Consider the following 22,647-nt stretch of genomic DNA (forward strand, 5'->3'; position numbering starts at 1 on the left):
TGTAAATAGGTCAATAGTGCAAAATATGACTTAATTACAAAGGCGAATTATACCAAACTACCATAATAAAACGTTATGTTCAACTTAGCATCAAAATACAAAAATCAACGCACAAAATCATAAGTTTAAGCCATCCATAAAACCATCCAAAAAAGCAAGTTTCACACGTTCCTAAAGTTGTTAATAAAACTATCTAGAAAATAAACTAGTTAATTTCTTCAAAAGGTCAATAAACACCACCACCGCAACCCTAACCGGCGTCGCAATCTTCGACGTCGAAATATGAATTTCCGCCGTTGGAATCGCAGCCCTAAGTAATATGTGCTCCCTTGTTCATGGTTTGAGAACTTAGAGAAGAAAGGAAAATAAACGTTTTATCTCAGGAACAATGTGTTACTGTAAAGGTAACTATTTAGTAAACATTTCAGTCTTTGGGCTTGTAGAAAAAGAATTGGGTTTTGAAATGGGCCCAAAAAAAGGGTTGAATTTCTTTTTTGTTAGATGTAAACTCGGTAAACTTGGTCGAGTTTACACGAGTTTAGTGAGAGTTACTTCGGTCAAACTCGTCAAACCTTTCGATTTTACCAGAAATCGAGTTTACCTCCGAGTTAACATGATTTTGGTACCTAAAAACGTAAACTCGGTAAACTCGGAGTGTTAACACTCAGTTTGCAGAACATTGCTTACAATGCTTCTCCAACGTAGTTAAATCAATTTCCAATTTTAAATAAGCTCATAAAAACTCACACCGTAAACATGTCATGTATGGAAACAAAGAAAAAAGAACTATATTGCTACATGAAAAAGATCTATGCTAAATGAGTTATATGGAAATTGCATGGTTATTGTTGTAGAAGTAACTCAAAATTGGAGTTTGGAGTGCAAAAATGATGTTTGCTGGAAGACCCAAAATCGGCGCCCGATTTCTGAAGTTCGAGGCCCGATTTTGGCTGCCTTTAGGAGGCTTCTTGTTCGGGAAAAATCGGCGCCCGATTCGGTAAATTTGGGGCCCGATTTTGCGTGACAGTATTTTTCAGAAACATTTTTGGGCCAGATTTGTTCCAATTTTATGGGAGTTACTTTTACTATAAATATAGGCATTATATCAGTGTAAACCTTGAGATAGAGGGGGCTGAAACAAGGTTTAGAAAGGCAACAACAAAACTAGGGTTTGTGTAAAGTTTGTCTCTTTGGAACAAACACTAGGGTTTGAGGGTTGATTCACCTTGGGAAACACTATTAGGATTGAGTCTCTTGGTCACGGGAAGAGATTGGGACTTTGGGTAGAATTAAGCGGGAGACTTATTCTTGTAACCCATTGACATCTCTTTTGTAAAGATACTCATCATATAGTGAAACGGAGGACTGCTCTCTCCCCCAGACTAGGTCAATTTGGACCGAACTGGGTCAACAAATTCTTTTGTGTTCTCTCTTTCTTTTCTCCTGCTGTTTTCTACTTTTGTTTGTGATTATAACTTCCATACACTTTGTTTTGGTTGCTTGACTATCCCTTGCTCCACACATCAAGTTTATTATTGGTGTGATTTTTCATCGAATTCACAACAGTTATTACCAGAAGCCATTTTCAAAAGCTATATTTGGACTCACGTTAGAAAGAGAGGAAGCTATTGAACACTCAGTTCCATGTATGACACAATGAGAAAAGTGATCGCATATTCATTTCTGTTCACATTTTATTATTTTTTAAATATAATATTAATTTTAGAATTGTAATATGATGTGTCAAAGTTATGGGTTTTAATTGGTTGAGTGTGTATAGTTGTTGTACACTCTCTGTTTACAACAATTAAACTTTTTCTTTTTGGCGGGGCTTCACTCACCTATCAGTATTTAGTGGAATACCTTAATCTTACCTATAGATAGCCCTTTCCGTGGCTCAATCTCAATTAAAGTATCAATAATTAGGACTTAAATCCATGAGAAGAACTCAACCCATATGATTAGTTCATTAGGTGGAAGAGCTTCATGGCTTAAATAATGCATCAAGCACTTTTGTCTATTTGATGAACTAGGAATAAGTTTATTCATTATATAAACAAAACAAAAAAAAATAATAAATTAATGTTTTAATATTTTAGAAGAGTTAAGAACATAAAAAATAAAAAAAATCAAAATCAAATGAGACAATAAATGTATTTCCTACCATTCTTTGCAGCTATAACAATGTTTCTTCGTAGCTTGATAAGATTTTGCCGCAGTAGTTTCCATGATTTTCTGCTCGATATATTAAAATGGAAAACAACGGTATCGAACACTATACCTTTTTGCCGCAACCATTTTTTTGATTACATATCGTTTTTTTAGAACCTTGGCAACTACTCCCTCCGTCCTAAATTATAAGTTGTTTTGGTCATTTCAGTTGATTTACACAGATGTCTAATATGGTATGAGAAAGATAAATTAAAAAATTTAAATGAGTGAAACTAATAAATAGTTAAGAGTATAAAAGAAAAATTAGCATTAATGTTTTATTGTTACCGGAGAACAACTTATAATTTGAGGCGGAGAGAGTATTAAACCAGTAATGTTCACATACGTATTTAGTCTTGCAAGATAACATTAGAATCTTTGTCAAATGTCATCTTCGCTAGTCAACTCCAAGTCTTTCTTGTGCTTCAAGGAAGTTTCTTGCAATTGGAAAGTCCCAATATAAGTTGAATACAGGAATTTGGGGCAAAGACTGAAAAGTCTCGATATAATGATTCTTGCTGGAAAGAAGTTACAAAACTGAATGACATGTTATCATATTTTTCAGGTAACATCTTGCTCTTCCTATGCGTTTAATTTATATGCGCCGTCAATTTAAAGACTTTTTACACTCATAATTGTCATATCATTAAAACTATTTAACTTCAATGATAACTACTTGTACATATGATTGATTGTGATTTATTAATAATATAACTTTTTTTACATTGACGGTGTATATCAAAATTAACTATGGCTACATCAAGGTTTATTATATGATAGTTTAAAAAGTGAATACTTTTTCCTCTCCTCACTGATTCCTTATTTTTTTCCGATGTGGGCAGGGACCGAAAGTTTTCAGTTTGAAGAGACCATGAATTTTTTCGAGTTCTGATTTTCCTTTCCCTGTTAGCTCAATTTGACTGACTTAGAACAAAAAGATGTATAATAGAAGGAAAAAATTAATGATTTATTGATATTGTAAAATGATATATAAATTGGGAGAAAGTTTCATTTTAAGTATTGCACCTATAACAATACAACTAGTTGTGAAGGGCAACAATAAAATAAAAGAATTAGTGAGTATTTTTCAATACAACTTTAACTTCAACGTTATTTGACTTTGGTTAATTTTTTTTAATGACCGATTTTGGTAGTTAATTACTATACTGTTTGTTTGATGGATAAGTTGAACAAATGACCACTTTATCACTCAAATCCTTACATTACATCCACTCTCCTTCAAACCATCAAACAAAGACTCTCATAATTTTTTTGAAAGATAAGGTTGCAATATTGAAAGCAACAACTAAACTACTAATGCTCACATACGTATTGGATATCATGCAAGATAAGTTTAGCATCCTTCTTAAATGTCATCATCTCTAGTCAACTCCAAGTCTTTCTTATGCTTGGAGGAAGTTTCTTGTAATAAAAAATATCCCATAATTTTAGTATATATGTGAGGTATTATAGGATTCGGAGCAAAACTGCACACAATATACTTATATACATACACTTCTAAAAAATGAAGCTGGGTTTAATAATTAGCTCTCTTTTATATTTAGTGATGTTAATGGGATAGCAACAATGAATTGGGTTCTTATAGTAACAATGAATTGGGTTCATGGGTTGATGATAGAGATAGCAATTGTTGTGTTTGGAATAGAGTCAATTGCTCTTCTGGTCACATAACTGAATTATCCATCCAAGAGTTACTTTGGAATAGAGTCAAATGAAAGCAAAAAAAAAAAAATCAAAAATATATGAGTCTCGCTAACAAATGTCATAGGGTATTGTTTAAGGATTCCACAAAAAGAAACTTTGTCTTGAAAACACAAGTCATAACTACATAATTTCTAATGTAAAATTACAATTTTTAGATCCTTAAACAATACCCTAATAACACTTGTTAACATTTCCCTAAATATATTCCCTACCACTCTTTGTATCTGTAACAACGTTTCTTAACAGTTTGATAAGATTTAGTCGCGGTAGTTTCTGTGATTTTTGTTCGATATATTGAAACGGAGAACAACAGTGTCGGACACTATCTATACTTTTTGCTGCAGCCATTTTTATAATGACAGATCGTTTTTTAGAACCTTGGCAACTAGTACTAAACTACTAATGTATACGTATTTAATCTTGCGAGATGAGTTTAGCATAGTTGTTAAATGTCATATTCTCTAGTCAACTCCAAGTCTATCTTGTGCTTCCAGGAAGTTTATTGCAATTCAAAAAGTCGTATCTTTTAGTATAATATAAGGTGGTTATAGGAATTTGGGGAAACACTGAAAGTAACAGAATATACATAATACATACATATTTCTCAAATATGAATCTAGGTTTGATAATTAGTTCACTTTTTATTTTGTGGCATTAATGTTAATGCAAAATATGGTTACAACAATATTGAAAGCAACAACTAGACTACTAATGTTCACATACGTGTTGGATATCATACAAGATAAGTTTAGCATCTTTCTTAAATGTCATCATCTCTAGTCAACTCCAAGTCTTTCTTGTGTTTGAAGGAAGTTTCTTGTAATAGAAAATATCCCATCATTTTAGTATATATAATATAATAATATGAGGTGATTATTGGATTCATTCCTAAAAAATGAAGCTGGGATTGATAATTAGTTCTCTTTTATATTTTGTGATTTTAATGTTAATGGGAAATCAAGGATGTAACGGTTGCTTAGAGAAAGAGAGAATAGGTCTGCTGGAGATCAAGCACTACATCTTGTCACAACAAGACGAAGGAGATTCTTACAATAACAAAGAATTGGGTTCATGGGTTGATGATAGAGCTAGCAATTGTTGTGTTTGGAAGAGAGTCAAGTGCTCTTCTGGTCACATAACTGAATTATCCCTTGACTTGTTACTATTTCTGACCCCAGATCCTAATATGTTAAATGTTTCATTGTTCCGTCCATTTGAAGAGCTACGCCTTCTCGACTTGTCCAACAACAATTTTCAAGGTTGGATTGGCAACGAAGGTACCACGTTGGTCCTTATATATAAAATTTCTTTAATAAACTTATACAAATTAAAAAAGTTCATTATTTTTTTTTTGTTGTGTTAAATTTGTTAACATTTTAATTTATATTGTCATAATTAGCAATAATTGACCGTTGCGTTTAAGTTTTCTAAATAAGATTATTATTTTACAACATGAAAAATCAATATTCAAATCTCAATTAAGAGAGCTGTCAGTACTTTCTAATTACAATATCTTATATACGAATAAAAAAATATATGAATTCTTTGTTAGATGGGTCTTACTAAATTTAGTGGGATCAATATAAATTTCAACCAATACAAACATAAGTGTTGTAAATAGTATATCACTAGCATAATTAAAAAATACATAATACAAGAGAGATATTTTTCTTATAGGTACAAGAGAGATATTTTTACTGGGGCCTTTTTATAGTGTTGTAAATAGTGTGGTAAATAGTGTGTTACTAGCATAATTATAAAATATTAAGTTATATTTGTCTTTGTATCCATCAATTTGGTCTCTAAGATAATCTGAGATACTAAATTTTTTTGTGTTAATCTCATATACTGATGAATACTATGAAAGTGTTTATAATTTTACGATGATTTTATAAATTCTTTAATTTTAGGATCAAGCTCTGTAATTTTTTAGGCCAATTGAGTGATTAATTTCTCTATTCCATGGTTCACCGTTTTTTTGTTCTCTTTCACTTTTCATGACTTTTGTTTCTATATTGCAGCAAATTTAGAAATTAACTGTTGATAGAAACATTTTTCATTAATCAAAAATTTTGTAGAAATTACTGGACGTCATCTCTCATAGCTTCCTCTGTTTCTTTGAAACTAACATATTATTCTTCTTTTGAAGGTTTTCCAAGACTTAAAAAGTTGGAGACATTAGACCTTTCAGGGAACCATCTAAATAGTAGTAGCATCTTGTCAAGTTTGAATGGATTAACGGCTCTAACAACTTTGAACCTCGGTGATAACAACATAGATAATAGCTTCTTCGCTCAAGGTACAATTTGTTTGTATAATTTATTTATTTATTTAATACATATGATGAATATATACGACTGCTTGTTCGAATCTTGTATGTTTTATCAATCAGCAATGCTACCTTAGTACTTACTTATATATAAGACTTAGTTAACAAATTTAAAAAGTTTGTTAATTTTGATTTTTTTTTTAATTATGCTAACATTTTAATATTAATTTTAAAAATTATAAATAATTGACAATATAAAAATTCAAGTGTTATTCAATCTTGCATATGGATGAATGAAATATATGAATTCTTTTTATCTTTATAGTTATCTAGTATATCAATAGGTCTTATTAAATTTGATGGGATTAGCATAAATTTCGACCAATACAAAAACAAGTGTTGCAGATAGTAGTGTGTCACTAGCATAATTAAAAAATAATTAATACAAGAGAGATAATTTTAACGAGGCCTTTTATAAAGGGAGAAATATATAAATGTTTCCATAAATGTAACTCAGTTGGTCGGAACATTGCAGTATGTTAGGATCGGTGTTTGAATCCTTATTCTTCATTGTTAATATGTCACACACACTTGGTCATTATTTATTTATTTTTTTGACAAATAGTCATTAAAATTCATGGAACCCACGTTCATGGAGTTTTTTTTAAAGAGGTTCACCGGTTGATTTGGAGAATTTGAAGATATAAGTCTCACATAATAATATTATTTAGGCGTTAGACTATTTTCTTCTTAAATTAACAATAACTAAAATTAATCTGTGAAATTAAAAAAAAAAAAAAAAATTAAGTCACGTTTGTTTTTTATTGACCAATTCGGTCTTTAAGATAGTCTCATTTAAGATAGTCTTCAGATATTGATTGATACTATGAAAATGTTTATAATTTTATAATGATTTCATAAATTCTTTAATTAAAGGATCGACCTATTTAAATTTTTAGACAAATTGAGTGGTTTGTTTTTCTATTTTGCATGACTCGCTGTTTTTTTTTCCCTTCATTTTTTGTGACTTTTATTTCTCTTTTGCCACAAGTGTTGAAATAAACTGTTAACAAGAAAATGTCTTCATTAATCAGAGATTTTGTGTAGAAAGTAAACGGCATCATTATACAACATGTTTGTTATCGAGTGTAAACTTCTCACAGCTTATTATGTTTCTTTTGAAGGGTTTCCTAGACTTAAAAGATTGGAGACATTAGATCTTTCAGGGAACTCTCTAAATAGTATCATTTTGCCAAGTTTGAATGGATTGACTGCTCTAACAACTTTGAAGTTTAGTTATAATTCGATGGAAAACTTCTCTGCTCAAGGTACGTTTTGTTTCAATAATTTATTTATGGAGTTTATGTGATGAAGTGAATGAATTAGAAGACAATTATATAATGCCCAAGAAAATATTAATTTTTAACGATAATAAGAGACTTTAAATAAAATGAAAAAGTGGTTATGAATCATTGGTAGGAATTGAAATTAATTAACAAAAGCTTTTCATTAGGAGGAAAGAAATTTGAACAAAAACTGAATGCAATACTTGTTTGCACACTTATAACTACTCATCATTATGTATATTGTTCAAGGATTTCTGAGATCAAAGGAGTTGGAGGTCTTAGACCTTTCAGAAAATAGTCTAAAACGCAACATCATATCAAGTTTGCATGGATTCACATCATTAAGGAGTTTGATATTGTACGGAAATGAGTTCAATTGTTCTCTCTCTACTTTAGGTACACATCTTCAATTCTTATATTATGACGAATGATTTTATTTTCATTTATTAAAAATAAATATATTATGTCCTTGCAACAGATTTTTCCAAACTTAGTCGGCTAGAACTATTGGACTTGGGTTTTAATCAATTTATTGGATCTCTACATGTTGAAGGTACTTTTACTATTATTGTTGTTTCAAGTATTACAAAGAAACACAAAATTTATTACCACTATTTATGGAAAAACATTTTATAGGGAAATTTATTCTGTTTGAGAAATTCAGACATTGTTTAGGAGTGTGCAGTTTGTTTATAAATCATATTCTCAATAGAGGCTCTAAGTTAATGAGTTTACAATCTCTAATTAAATTCAATAAAATAATTCTAAGTAAATTAATTAAAATAGAACAAAATAAACAATATATAAGTTAGTATTTCTTCTCATGATTATTAGTAGTGGTCGAACACTCCTGATTTTGTTGTTGACAGCATTTTTAAGAATAGGGTTATGCTCCCTAATTTTGCTTTTGTGAACTTCAATTTCACCTTCCTCGTGGTTTTCCCCTTTCTAATGCGTACAATTCTCCATTCTCCTTTTAGAATTCAATGTTCATGAGAGTTTTTTAGTTTATTTAAATAAAATAAAAATATTGTGGTTGTTATTTATTAATGTGGCGTTTATCTAGTTGCAACCAATTGAAGTTTTATTTAGTGAAATTTGTTTGTCATAATTCTCCATATTTTCACCAACTAAAATGAACCGGAACTTTTGTATTTCCTAACTTAGCAAAAATAAATGTTCCAAGGATTACTCACCACTGTGGCACAACAGATATATAATGTCAAGAGTTATCTCTTTCTTTGATAGTGTGCACCTTGTCGAAAAAAATATGTTTTACCACTCTCCACATAATACTCTCTGCACACTGTGGCGCCTTTAGCTTCCATAAAATTTTCCATAAACATGCATTCTCATCGAAAAATGGTTATGGACTTTGTCTAGCCATTTCCTTTTTGACGCGATAGTATGCCGACCTCAATGAGTAAATGCCATCTTTATCATATTCCCATACCAATTTGTCATCTAGGATTCTCCAAGAATTTGAGACTTTTATATTTGTAAAGCCTCAAATTTATTGAAGTAAAGATCACATCCCGCTTATGCTACTTGGTGTCCATGTCAATCAGCTCTGACACTAAGGCCTCTTCTTTAAATTTCTTATTTCTAACCAAAAATTAAAATTAGATTGTTTAGGTAGTCATAGATCCTTCATCTCCTTGTTTTGTCATATGCACCACTTCATTCCCAAATATAGGACATCTCTTGCATTCATTAAGATCCTAATGCATAATTTGGTTGGTAATCAATATGAGCATCCTTAAAATCAGTCATGAGGAAGTAACTCTTCTTGAAAATCCTTTCTAGAAATGAGATCTCATTGGAAACTAGTCTTAAACACTGTTTTCCTAAGGGATCCTTATTAAAGTTGTTGAGTTCTATGAAACCAAAACCTCTTTTACTCTACCTAATCCAAAACAGCGCCATAATCCTGGATTTTGAAAATTCATATGCAAACGGATAAAAAGGATAAAAAATGGCATGAACAAAGATAAAATACGAAATCGTTATGCAAAATTAAGTTCAGGAAAAACGTGAGTAATTTTGCCAGAATAAAAATAACAAAGACATCAAGCCTCAATTCTATCAATAATATAACCTTATCGTTGAATGCTCTGAAATACTTTGACACCAAGTCATTCATAATCTGTTCTTCAAAAAAAAATAGTCAAACATAATTTGTACATTTTTTTGGGGACTAGTTCTTACAGATTTATTTATTGAAAATTATATCTCTAACTATGTACTCTCTTTTTTTTCTGCAGATGTTCAACATTTGAAAAACTTGAAAATGTTAAGTTTAAGCAATAATCAAATGAACGGCTCAATTGAAGGTATCATACCAAACACAAATAATTAATTGGTTTGATTTGTAAATATATTTTCTTTCATCTAACCATGACATTATTTCATAACGGCGTCATCATGGTTTTGTTACAATGAAGATACCTTTCTCATTGATTTAATTTTTTTGGTACAATATTGATTTTAAATTGTAAATAATTAACAAAAACAATGAAAAGTTAATTAATGTATATATTGACGTCATTGGAAAAACTAAGATTTTTATGATGACATGAGATAGTTAATTATGACAGGACTATGCAATTTAAAGGATTTGGTAGAACTGGATATCAGCTATAACATGTTTGGTGCTAAACTTCCTGAGTGTTTAAGCAACTTAACAAATCTCAGATTTCTTGACCTTAGCTATAATTTGTTCAGTGGAAATTTTCCATCCTTCACTACCAATCTCACATCACTGACATACTTGTCCCTCTACGAAAATTACATGCAAGGTTCATTTTCATTGACCACTTTGGCTAATCACTCAAATCTTCAGCATCTATATATTTCATCGAAAAACAGTACTGGAGTACACATTGAAACTGAAAAAACAAAGCGGTTTCCTAAATTTCAATTGAAGACACTCCTTCTTAAAAATTGCAACCTAAACATGGACAAAGGAAGTGGCATTCCTACTTTTCTTTCATATCAATATAATTTAATACTGATGGACCTCTCCAACAACAATATAGTTGGCTCACTCCCAAGTTGGTTGATACAAAATCATAACCTAAAATATTTGGATATATCAAACAACAATATAGTTGGCTCACTCCCAAGTTGGTTGATACAAAATCATAACCTGAAATATTTGGATATATCAAACAACAATTTTAGTGGTTTGCTTCCAGAAGATATTGGTATATTCCTTCCTAGTGTTCAGTATTTGAACTTTTCATGGAATAGCTTTGAAGGAAATATACCTTCATCAATTGGTAAGATGAAAGAACTTCAATTCTTGGACCTCTCTCATAATCATTTCTCGGGTGAGTTTCCAATACAACTGGCCATAGATACGTTACGATATTTGGTTCTCTCCAACAACTCTCTCTGCGGGAATATTCCTAAATTCAATTCAGTGAATATGGAAGTTTTATTTCTCAATAATAACAACTTTAGTGGTACACTTGAAGAAGTATTGGGAAATAATACAAGTTTAAGAATGATATGCATATCCAATAACTCAATCACAGGCACAATTCCTAGATCAATTGGGATGTTTTCTTACTTGGAAGTCCTTCTTATGTCTGAAAATCTATTAGAAGGTGAGATCCCTATTGAGATTTCCAACATGTCAGGTCTTGAAATTATAGATCTTTCTCAAAACAAGTTAAATGGATCAATCCCAAAGTTCAGTAGCTTGAAATATCTTAAGTTCTTGTATTTGCAAAAGAATGACCTCTCTGGATCAATACCATCTGAACTCTCTGAAAACACACAACTACAACTTTTAGATTTGAGGGAGAACAAATTTTCAGGTAAAGTTCCCAGCTGGATAGATAAGCTATTAGAGTTGCATGTTCTTTTATTAGCAGGGAACAATTTTGAAGGAGAAATTCCAAATCAGTTGTGTCGGTTAAAAAAGATTGACATAATGGATCTATCACGGAACATGCTCAATGCTTCAATACCATCTTGCTTCCAAAATATGTCCTTTGGAATGAGACAATATGTTGATGATGACGGACCTGTTTTTCAATTCTCAACGTCCTTCGGTCATGTGTTTATTCCAAATGTGAATTCTTTCTTCAATGCTAGTTTGTCCATTATACCACCAATGACTGAAATTTTGTTGGATGAAGATCTACAATTTGAAGTGCAGTTTAGAACAAAGCACTATGATTACTTTTACAAGGGTAAAATCCTAGAGATCATGGCTGGATTGGATTTGTCATGCAATAACCTAACAGGTGTTATCCCTTCTCAAATTGGAGACCTACATCAAATTATAGCCTTGAACCTATCACATAATTACTTGTCAGGTCCCATTCCTATCACTTTTTCAAATCTTACCCAGATAGAGAGCCTTGACTTATCATACAATAACTTGAGTGGTAAGATACCTTATGAACTAACCAAGTTGAACTCTTTAGAAATCTTCAATGTGTCATACAACAACCTTTCTGGAACACCACCTAGTACAGGACAGTTTGGAGGCTTTGATGAGGACAATTACAGAGGTAATCCTGGTCTTTGTGGACCATTCCTCAATCGAAAGTGTGAACGTTTCGTGTCTTCACCTTCATCACAATCCAATGACAATGGAGAAAAGGAAACCGTCGTGGACATGATAACATTTTATTGGAGTTTCACGGCATCTTACATAACAATACTATTGTCCTTCATAACAGTGTTGTGCATCAATGCACGTTGGCGTATGGCCTGGTTTTATTACATCAGTAAGTTTATGCGTAGATTTTTTCCAACTTTTCCATTGTATTGAAGAGTGTTTGTTGTTCCTATTGAAACCTTATGTGAAGTCTCAGATATTTGGATATTGTAATTTTTATATTTACCTTTAATTTCAGACCATTTGATGCCGAGACATTGGATATTGTAATTTTTATATTTAACTTTAATTTCAATACTATCAAATATGTTATTGTGTTTTTTTTTTCTGTTTATTTTTTCATATTACAGTTTATATAAAATTTACTCTATGTTGTCAGTCTGTAATAGCAATCAGAAGAAGAATTCTGTCATTCTGAAGATCAAAAGTATGCAGATTTAGCAATATTGGAGACTGCATATGAACTTAATATCAATCATATTTTTATTCATATAGTTCTAATGTAATTGGAAAGATATGTATGTCATGTTTGTTAAAATTCTAATCATGTTCCTATGTTTAAACACCATAATTCATGCCACTTACTCTTACATGGTCTCACAAAGAACCAAAATGTGACCAAGAAAAAGAGAGAGAGAGCAGGCTAGAGAGAAAACATTTATTTTAACGTCCTAATTGCATTAAGTGGCAAATTCTTTAATTGGAGAGTACAGATGAATTCTCCTCAATTTTCATGGTGATCTTTGAGTCCATAGTTCTGTTGTTTAGAAAATTTGAGTACCAAACAGAAGAAAGTTTAGGTTGCCTCCTCAAGGTTGGATCTTTCAAATCTATGTAATATAAGCCATAACTTGCTTCATATCCACCTAGTAATTCAAACACATCCAAAAAGGCCCATACAAAGTAACCTCTTATATTCAACCCATTCCTGTCATTGTTCCAACAAAACCAGAAAAATATAACTCCATTAGCATTCATTAAGAAATGTTGGAAATGTATACTAGAAAATGAAAATGGAGGTACCTCAACATGTCAAGTAGGCTCCCTATATATTCATGCATATACTTCACCCTTGTCCAGTCATCCAATGATGAATTCCTTCGTGTTTGTTGACCTGAGAAGTTCAAAGGTTCGTCATAGTCCATGCAGATTCCGATGATGTTAATAAAGAAATAAAAATAGAATAGGTTGGACCAAATTTTCCAAAGGCTAAACCTTGAATGTTAAAATGAATAATATAAAGTGCCAAAATAATACTCCCTCCGGTCACATTTATAAGCCAAAAATGACTTTTTAAATACATTGCATAATTAATGTATCCGGTCACATTTATAGGTTAGATACATTAATTATTCAATGTACCTAAAAAGTTGTTTTTTGCTTATAAATGTGACCGGAGGGAGTAAGTGCTAATGAATGTGATGTATGTAGTTTTGCATCAAAAACAAGATAAGTATTTGTATCGTCTCCACAGGGATTAGTGCGACATCACGGATATTTCAACATCAAATATCATTCTAAGTAAAAAGGGTGATTGTTTGTTTGAATTTACAACTATGTTAACTAAATGCAAAAAGTAAAAGATGAGATTAATAAGGATTGAAACTTGTTAGGAGTAGCGTTCCTTAACCAAGCGTCACACGTAAACTAATGATCCATACGAATTCTAGCTTTATAAACAACATTATCACAATCAATTCTAAACTACCCTTCGTGTCCAAAGCGATATAATTATTTCTAAGTTATCGTTTAAACATTCGTGTCCAAATCCCTTAAACGATAACAAAGTCGATCGGATAACTTAATCGACCGTGTCCAGCCTGATTAAGCATCCAAAAGCATTAAACTCTTGATTATGGTGATTATCACAAGATTAACAAAGATGTCAAGTAAGTTAACCTAAGATATATTGCTATTCTAGCTCTAGATTCAAGAGTTTGTGTCCAAATCATCTTGAATCTCATTGAAAGCATTAACACAAGAATAACAACAATATTGAATATAAATTGCTAGAATCATATTTTGCAAGATCAAAAGATTACATGTTAGCAAGAATCAAGTACCTCTCATCCCAACAAAGAGTATTTAGCTACACATCATCATGGAAGCCTTGCAAGGATGGATTGAAAAGGAAGGAACCATTACACTTGTGATGTCTCAACAAAGGAATAAGGATCCAACTTCCAAAATCACTCTCACTTCATATGATCTACCCTATTTTCTCTCTAAAATATTACAATGAAAAACTAAGAGAAAAGCTATGGAAAACTAACTAAGTTACTATCTACTCATTTCCCCTAATGAACTACTAATATATATAATAAAGCAAGCCCAAAATATCTAAAAATAATATCTAACATAATATCTAAAATAATATCTTACATAAATATCTTACATAAATAGCAAGTGGGCCACTTGAGTGAGGCTAAACTTCTATTTTAAAGGGCTAAGTTTTTACACCTACGCTAATAGCGAATTATACGCTATTAGCGTGGTTGGTCGGCCTAAGTTCTGGCCAATTGCAGTGTGCCACGTTGGTCCTTGCCCTATTTCTTCACCCTTGCTACGCTAATAGCGTCGTCCTCTGGAACCTTTACGCTTATAGCGTAGATCACGCTAATAGCGTGTTTCTTCAAATCCAGTTTTAGCTTCGCTCCAGCTACGCTAATGGCGTGGATGTCTGGACCAATTACGCTAATGGCGTATTTGTCGCTAATAGCGACGTTCTTCAAAACCAGCCTCTGCTAATTTGCACTTTTCATGATTTTTGGTCTTTGCTCTGTGTCTTGGGGTAAATTCCTGCATAAAAGGATAGAGTAAGACATATAAAGCGTAATAAGGCATTTAACGCTTATTTCTCGGCTTTTCCTTCAATTACTTGCAAAGCAAGCAACAAAAAGTGCTTAAAATATAACATGAATTTAACACTTTTATGACATTCATCACTCTCCCCAACTTAACTCTTTGTTTGTCCTCAAACAAAGGATTGAAAATCAAACAAGTTATTGACAAGACACAAGTACAAAAGGCTTTGAAAACTCTTCAGATGAATGATTTAAAAGTGAATGCGCGGGCAAGTTTAAGTTTCCAACTAATTTAGAATTCTACTACTAATATGAGATGAGTCCTAAGTACAAAGTTCATGTCAAATATTTCAAGACAATAATATATTTACTTACGAACCACACCTAACACACTTCTTTGAAAGTAGATAAACAATTGAAAACATATAAATGAGGGTTATGAACACACATCCGGCAACCAAGTTAACATTCCAATCAAGTTATGTGTCCATCCAAATATCATTTCAAAAGGCATGAAAACATGGATCAAAAGGTCTTTGAGGGTTATAACTTGGCTTGGCTACAAAAGAAATGTCATATGTGGGGCAATTGAAATCAAAAAGCCTATCAAAGAGGAACATTTCTTGTATCAACCATTAAAATCCACAATCTTTCCTACCAATCATTACAAAACCTTGGTGATTAAACAGGAAGCACTTTGATCTTGACAACTTATTCTATTTTTGAATTTTTCTTTCTTTTTCTCTTTTTCTTTTTCTTTTCATGTACAAATTTTCTTTTTCTTTTTGTATTTACAACACCATGTTGTCTTGATCAAAGATAAAATTACACCAATATACTTGACATAAGATTTACATCTACCTTCTCTCCCCAACTTGAATCAAAATACCCCCTATTTGAATGTTCCTTTACTCTAAGGCAAAAGGGACAAATAAACAATAAAGGTTTAGAGTTCAACAATTACAAACATATCAGAGTCTTAAAGTGCGTCAAAAATGAACTGGATATTGAAAAGTTTAAAGGCAAATTCATCAAGCATTGTGCTTATGAATTGACAGTTCATAATTGAGGACTCCGATTCATTTGGCTCAAGTGGGTTAGCAAATACTCGCTCTTCTCACAAGGTAGGCTATTTGTGGTCAAGTATGTTTCACTCATTACCAAAAAATGTGCCTTGATCACTTCCATGCCTTCACACAATTTACTACAATTATTAGATTTAACATAAAACAACCGAGTTAAACAATGAATCCGGTCTCCTTGCATATGTACAAACACTTGAGGAAACACTTTTAGCTAGTACTAAGTGGTTCACAAACAAACACATTATTGCGAAGAACTAAATGACATGAAATTTACACAAAGTACTCGTTCCATATTTGAGTAGAAACCTAGAAAAACTGGAAACTTGTACCTTGGCTTTGCGCTTTTGAACACAACTATGAATCATTATCAATCATCTGAGAATTGAAATTAAAGCAAGAGTGATACAAAAGAAACTTCCACAATAAAATGAAGTACTAAATTAACCAAAAGTGCTAACACATAATTTTAACTACAAAAGACAACTATATACAATACTAATATGAATACTAACATCACAATACTAATTAAAAACAATTGTCATCACACACCATTATCCAAAAATTGATTAAAACTGGCCAAACTGCAGCTACTCGCAGTTGCGAGCAGCTTTACTCGCAGTTGCGAGTAAATGGCAGTCAAAATTGGTCAAAGACCAAATTGCTCGCAATTGCGAGCTGTTTCACTCGCCATTGCGAGTTGAGACAGTTCAGAATTCTGCTCTCTGTTTGTTTTCTGTTTTGAATGTTTTGATGCATGCTCATGACTATTAAACTTATTATGCATTAAAAACAGTAAATAAACTCACAAAATTGGGTTGCCTCCCAACAAGCGCTTGTTTAACGTCGTTAGCTCGACGCCTTTTTCGTTAGGGTGGCCAAAATGAGACGGACAATACATCATCCTTGGGCTGTTTATAGTATTTATAATGGAAAGAAGTTCCAAAAGGATAGAAATAAGTAAAATAATCATCATTAGTTATTCTTGCCTACTCTTATGTGACTGTACTCTTCATACTTTAACCAATATTCCCATGTAAGCTTTCTAGGTTTCTGTGTTTCGTATGCCCTGGTGCAGTTGGATTTGGGAGATTTATTGTATAACTTCCGGAAATCAAATGTATTTTTAATTGAGAGTGGTGTAGAGTTGTTTGATAACTTCCAGAAAATTTCTTGTAGGTTGCAAGACATCTCATGAAGGTTATTTCTCAGTTGGGATCATGAAGGTTATTTCTCAGTTGATAACATGAGCATGAAAATAACTGCCGCCCAGCTGCTGAAAGTTATTTTGTAAGACTGCTGTTTTCGTAGTTTCTAGATGCATCTCATACAAATGCCTAAACTAAGACAGCTTGCTAATTATTAGGTTCCATATATTGATGCAAAGGCTGCTTCAACTCATGTTTTGCCTGCTCTAGTTACTCTTCGATCTGATAAAAACCTGAATGTAAAGTATGCCAGCATAGATACTAAAATTATATTTTTATATTCATAGTATATTGTCATAGCTTATATTAAAATACCTAAATGGCCCATGTTTTGAGTTGAAACTGTTTTTGTTGAATTCAATGTTTCCCTGCATGCTAAATCAAGTTTTCTAACTACAATTACCATTCTATTTAATACTGGGGGTTGTTTGCTGATTGTTCCTTGCTTTTCTTTTCCTCTTCTATTCTTAATTGACAGCAAGATACACTGTAAATAAATACAGTCGGAGACATAATAAAATAATTTTTAAATTAGACATTTGCGGCTGTTCAAACAGTCGCAGGCATAATAAAATAATTTTTAAATTAGACATTTGCGGCTGTTCCAACAGTCGCAGGCATAATAAAATAATTTTTAAATTAAACATTTGCGGCTGTTCAAACAGTCGCAGGCATAATAAAATAATTTTTAAATTAGACATTTGCGACTGTTAGCAAATGTCGCAAGTCCCTTAAATTCCATATGAATCTCGTCATTTGCGACTGTTCGCAACTGTCGCAGCACCTTTTGCGGCTGTTGGTGCGTCTGTTCCACGAAGGGTCGCAAAAGACAGTTGCGACCCCAACAAATGTGACTGTTGGGGAACAGTCGCAAATGTACATTTGCGACCCTTCTAACAGTCGCAATCAGCGTTTTTAAAAGTCGCAAAATGCAGTTTTTCTTGTAGTGAATTTGAAATCCATTCCTTATCCAAAGGAACATCTTATGCAGGCGAAGCCGTATTCTGGAGCTGTTGTCTTGTCTTGTAGCGTGGACACAAAACAGAGTAGTGGAGAACGTGGTTGTACACTTCGTACAATAGTACAATGTCAACGCTTTCGTCTAAATTGCAAACACAAGCCTTCAAACATCTTTGAAATGACCGTTGCAAAATTCCACTAATCCTTTGTTGTGTTTTCGAATCCAATAGACAGCTTTTGCAGTGATGATTCTTCAATTCTTGAATCTTTTGCAAATCCAGTTGATCTTCAGCTTCTGGTGAAATGACTTCTGATGAGGCAGCTTCTGATAATGCAGCTTCTGATGATGCAGCTTCTGATGATGTGGCTTCTGGACCTCTTGTCTCCAGGAGCACTATACTAGCTTCAGGAGCGGCTTTACTTCAGGAGTGCTTTTTCTCTTCAGGAGCGAGTTGCCTTCAGGAGCACTAAGCTTCAATTTTGTTGATGCCTTTTGCTCTTTATTTGCTCATTCAGAACCAATAAATGATGTAACTTTCTAACTATGGTCCTATACACTTGAACAAATATTAGCTAGTCCAATTTACAATTTTTAATACCTTGTTATCATCAAAACTCTTTAAGGTTCATTGTTAAACACATTTTGTTCCAACAATCTCCCCCTTTTTGATGATGACAAACAATAGTATTTAAAATTGATCAATTGTTGTTAATCTAATTAACAAGTTGACCTTGGGGTTCTGAGGTTTGTAAGCTCAGAATCTGAGGTTTGTAAGCTCAAACTCCCCCTGAGTCTGATAGTCTTTAAGGTGAGGTTTGTAAGCTCCCCCTAAGTTCTATCCAGGTTAATTAAATTCATTTTAGCGCGTAACAAAAATATCAGAGCTTAAAATTTTGAAAGAATTAACTTATAGATAAGAAGAATGGTTCAATTAATTTTATTTGAAATTTGATACTCCTTCTTTCGTTCATAGCTTATACCTTTCAGGTAAAAATGATAGAAGTTTTTCAAAATAATTTTCAAATATCATTAATGGGGCTCAGAGCCATTAAATACTATCACATATACTCCCCCTTTTGTCATTATCAAAAATAACAAATAAACATAAAAGACAAAGATTTGAGAAAAACTCAAACAAGAAGAGAGTATAATAAGTAAACTCAGAGCCTATAGTCTTATCAACAATATATTCAGAGCATAAATGACTAAATAAATCAAAGTAATGAATAAATCATAAGGTCAGAGCAATGAGTGTAAACAAAAATATCCAGGCATTGTTAGTCAGAACCATTAAGTATTCAGAAGCAGTAAGAAGTAAAGACAAGAAGCATTCAGAAGCAAGAAATAGAAAAGGATTAAAACAAACAACAAACAAAAATAAAACACTAAGGTGTGCAACTAAGGTTTGGTTTGCAGTTGTTTCCTCATCTTCTCCATTTCTTCAACTTGCTTCTTCAACTGTTCTTCAAGAAGTTGTTGCTTCTGGAGAAGAGCCAATTCCCTTGTCTTATCTTCATGCTGTTTTTGTGCCATCTGCTGCCTCAGAAGCTTGAACATCCTTGCGTCTCTGGTCAAGTAGTCCATTTCTGAGAAGAATGGCTTGTTTGCCAGGAGCAGTCTAGGACTTCTAATTCTGAGTCTTTGCTTTAGATTCTCCATTAATCTTCTGACAGAAGCTCCCTTGATTCTGATACACTTATCCTTTACAGCTCTTATCAACTCAGTAGCTCTCTCTTGAAGTGATGCCCATGCTTCTTCATATGCATTGGTGAGATCAATTGTCCTTCTTTGATCCACCAGATCATGCATTTCAGAGAGGATTTTGAGTAGCTCAATGTCAATATATTCAGATTCCAGGATATCCAGGGGTGGTTGTTCAAGGATTTCAAGGTCTGAGGGTTGGTCAGAATCACTAAGAGAAATGTCTTGAACAAGAATGAATTCTGGAATGATAAGTTGTTCAGATTGGGTTGAGGATGATGGTTGGTCAGGAACAACTTGTGAAGTTGAGGTTGAGGCTTGGAGATTGATTTGGGTATTGTCAATATCCATGGGAGTGTGTTGGGACAGAATATGCTCTGGTTGTGGTTCTGGTTGGGGATCAGACTCAATGTTGGTTGGTGGTTGATGAGGTGAAGTTGATGTTTGAGTGTGGAGTTGGGGGTCAATGTTAGCTACAGGTGATTGTTGTTGTGGGTTTGTGTGGTTCAGGTGGTTGTTGATGGGGGCTTTCAGAAACAACTTTTTCAGAAGCAGCTGCTTTTGGAGTTGTCTCAGAGGCTTTTTCTGAGGTGGACTCAACTTTGGGTAGCTCACCTGAGTAGTGGAGAGCAAGATTGTCTAAGACAGAAGTGTCTTCTGTAGGTTCAGGTGCAGGTGGTTGGGATGAAGAGGGTGAAATGAGGGGTGAGGTAACTGGAATCTGAATTACCTTGTCTGAAGAGCCAGCTACTGATATGGAAGCATCTGGTGCACCAGCTGTAGGAACAGATCCTGAAGCATCAGCTTCTGGAGTTCTAGGATTCTCATTCTGATCCATCTGTCCTTGCTCTATGTTCTCAACACCAGCTTCTTCCATGATCAGAAATTCTCCTTCCTCATCTCTTTCAAAATCCTTCAGAGCTTTTGCTTCTCGCCTATTTGCTAGGAAATCATCAGAATGTTCCTTAGCCATTCACTTCATGGCTAGAGTCACTTGAACCAGAGAGCTTTTTATATCAAGTGGAGCCTTCTTTCTTTTCAGCTTGGGCTCTGCCTCTTCTTTCTCTATTTCATCCAAAGCTTCATCCAGCTTTTCCTTGTGAAAATCGGTTTCAGCTTTCCCCCTCTTTCTTTTAACGTCCTTCTGTTTCTTGCCTTTATCAGTAGCAGTTACTGATGCAGTAGTTCCCTTGACCTTCTTTACTTTAACAGGAGCAGCTTCTTTCTGAGTGCTTGCATCTTCCTCCAAGACATACTCAGAAACTGATTGAACTAGGAAATCAGAGTCACTTTCCTTAGAGATGGGAGGAAAGTCCCTGATGACCTCAGTTTCTTCTGTGGTCAGCTTTAACCATTTCTCATCTTTAGGAGCGTTCTTGAACTGACCCATGGAATGCAAGGTTTTGCTACAGATAGTCTTCTTAGCAGTGGAAACCTTAAAGCATTCATCAGCAGCATCCCTTGTCTTTCTCAAGAAATCTAGCACTCTTCCCTGATGAAAGATCTCAGACAATAATCTTCCATAAGGCATTTGCTTCCTTCCTTTAACAGTGCCTTCATTTATGGCCCAGCAGAGATGATCCATGACATATCTTGGGAAATTTATCTTATCAAAAAACAACCATGAAGTAAATTGCTAGCTTCTGTTGGTTGTTGGGTTGATTAGACCTTCCTGCTTTCTGAAAGAAACAATCAGTGCAGAATTTTACTAGCATCCTGTTTTCAATCTCCATTTCTGAAGGCTTTGTGTCTGTATTTCCATCCAAAAGCAAGTTATAGAAATTCTTTAGCAAGATATCATCATTCTTTACAATTTCCTGAAATCTTCCTTCAGCAGACACCCTGCATGCTTTAGCAATAACTTCGTCGTTGATTGTTACAGGAATGCCCATCACTTCAGACCTTATTTCCAAGCTTTCAAAAGAAGTGGGATTCATATCCATGGTCATTTTCCCTTTCTTTGACCCAGCTTGTTTACCAGCGACCTTTGCAGGCTTTCCATTGTATACTTCAGCCCTTAACCAGAAATCCTTGACCAAGTTCACATAAGTTGGATCATTCAGCATTTTGAAATACCCAGATAACTTCTGAGCTTTTACAAAAGCTTCCATGTCTACTTCATACCTCTTGAGTGAAGCAAAGTCCACCGGTGATTCTATTTGAACTAGCAGAGAGTTGATTGGAATAGACATAGTCTTTTCTTTATAGACTGACCCAGATTCTGATACGCCTTACATGTTTGAAGTAGATTCTGAAATTTTTGAGCTTGATGATGCCATTGGATGATTGATTGAAGAAGATTTGAAGAAGATGATGAGTTTAGGGTTCTAGGTTTGAGAGAATGCGCTTACTTCGCAAAAGGTTTGAAAGCAAATGTGTTTGTTGTGAGTGAGTAGTGTGTGAATTGACAAAGTGTTAAGAGTAAAAACGTTTGCAATTCAAAAGAGACAAACAAACATAACATTAATGACAAAATTGGGGGCTCGTGAAAAGTACTTTCAAAGCTATTGAATCATCATTGCCCTTTTAGTTATACACCAACACATACAGGCCACGTCAGAAGTTCACAGAGTAACTACCAAGTTAGTGGGCCAGAAGTTACCATAAAAAGTAACTCCCAACGTTTCCACTAACCTCTACTATTCAGAAGCATAAAATCCAGCTTCTGGACTTCAGATGCTGACGTCATCATCAGAAGCGAGTT

At 33.4% G+C, this 22,647-nt stretch overlaps 2 protein-coding genes and 1 long non-coding RNA gene across 7 annotated transcripts in view; 2 read left to right on the forward strand and 1 right to left on the reverse strand.

Annotated features, from left to right (window-relative positions):
* Positions 1 to 3,682: 3,682 nt before the first annotated feature.
* On the forward strand, positions 3,683 to 12,494 carry LOC146926433 (receptor-like protein 9a). 5 transcript variants are annotated; one of them, XM_085758782.1, is made up of 8 exons: positions 3,683 to 3,778; positions 4,880 to 5,213; positions 6,086 to 6,235; positions 7,390 to 7,533; positions 7,801 to 7,947; positions 8,030 to 8,104; positions 9,816 to 9,884; positions 10,149 to 12,494. In XM_085758782.1, exons 1-8 carry the CDS (start codon positions 3,737 to 3,739, stop codon positions 12,338 to 12,340), a joined length of 3,153 nt encoding a protein of 1,050 aa, XP_085614908.1. In that variant the 5' UTR covers positions 3,683 to 3,736; the 3' UTR covers positions 12,341 to 12,494. The 5 variants fall into 5 exon arrangements, with proteins under 5 accessions (XP_085614908.1, XP_085614907.1, XP_085614909.1 ...); XM_085758781.1 differs by lacking the exon at positions 3,683 to 3,778 and having other exon boundaries at positions 4,299 to 5,213; XM_085758783.1 differs by lacking the exons at positions 3,683 to 3,778; positions 8,030 to 8,104 and having other exon boundaries at positions 4,299 to 5,213.
* Positions 12,495 to 12,570: 76 nt separating this feature from the next.
* The window catches only part of LOC146926434 (beta-glucosidase 11-like), a 62,621-nt gene continuing 52,544 nt past the window's right edge, over positions 12,571 to 22,647 (reverse strand). The window contains exons 12-13 of the mRNA XM_085758789.1: positions 13,211 to 13,301; positions 12,571 to 13,115 (exon numbers count right to left, since the gene is read on the reverse strand). Coding sequence (XP_085614915.1) covers positions 12,884 to 13,115; positions 13,211 to 13,301 — 323 coding nt within the window. The 3' untranslated portion in view covers positions 12,571 to 12,883. The remainder of the gene's footprint in view (positions 13,116 to 13,210; positions 13,302 to 22,647) is intronic.
* Positions 17,238 to 17,642, forward strand: LOC146926435 (uncharacterized). Its single transcript, XR_015034132.1, has 2 exons — positions 17,238 to 17,363; positions 17,440 to 17,642. It is a non-coding gene; the product is annotated as an uncharacterized LOC146926435 (long non-coding RNA).

This window comes from Medicago sativa, chromosome 4 (genome assembly GCF_051527215.1).
Source record: "Medicago sativa cultivar Bolivia chromosome 4, Bolivia_mono, whole genome shotgun sequence".
NCBI classification, from domain to species: Eukaryota; Viridiplantae; Streptophyta; class Magnoliopsida; order Fabales; family Fabaceae; genus Medicago; species Medicago sativa.

Bases quoted from the DNA above. Each gene is read 5' to 3' on its own strand.
- LOC146926433 (XM_085758781.1), top strand. From the start codon at position 4,832: ATGAAGCTGGGATTGATAATTAGTTCTCTTTTATATTTTGTGATTTTA. The intron at 6,236-7,389 runs GTACAATTTGTT...TTTCTTTTGAAG, and splicing joins TAATAGCTTCTTCGCTCAAG to GGTTTCCTAGACTTAAAAGA. The intron at 8,105-9,815 runs GTACTTTTACTA...TTTTTTCTGCAG, and splicing joins TGGATCTCTACATGTTGAAG to ATGTTCAACATTTGAAAAAC.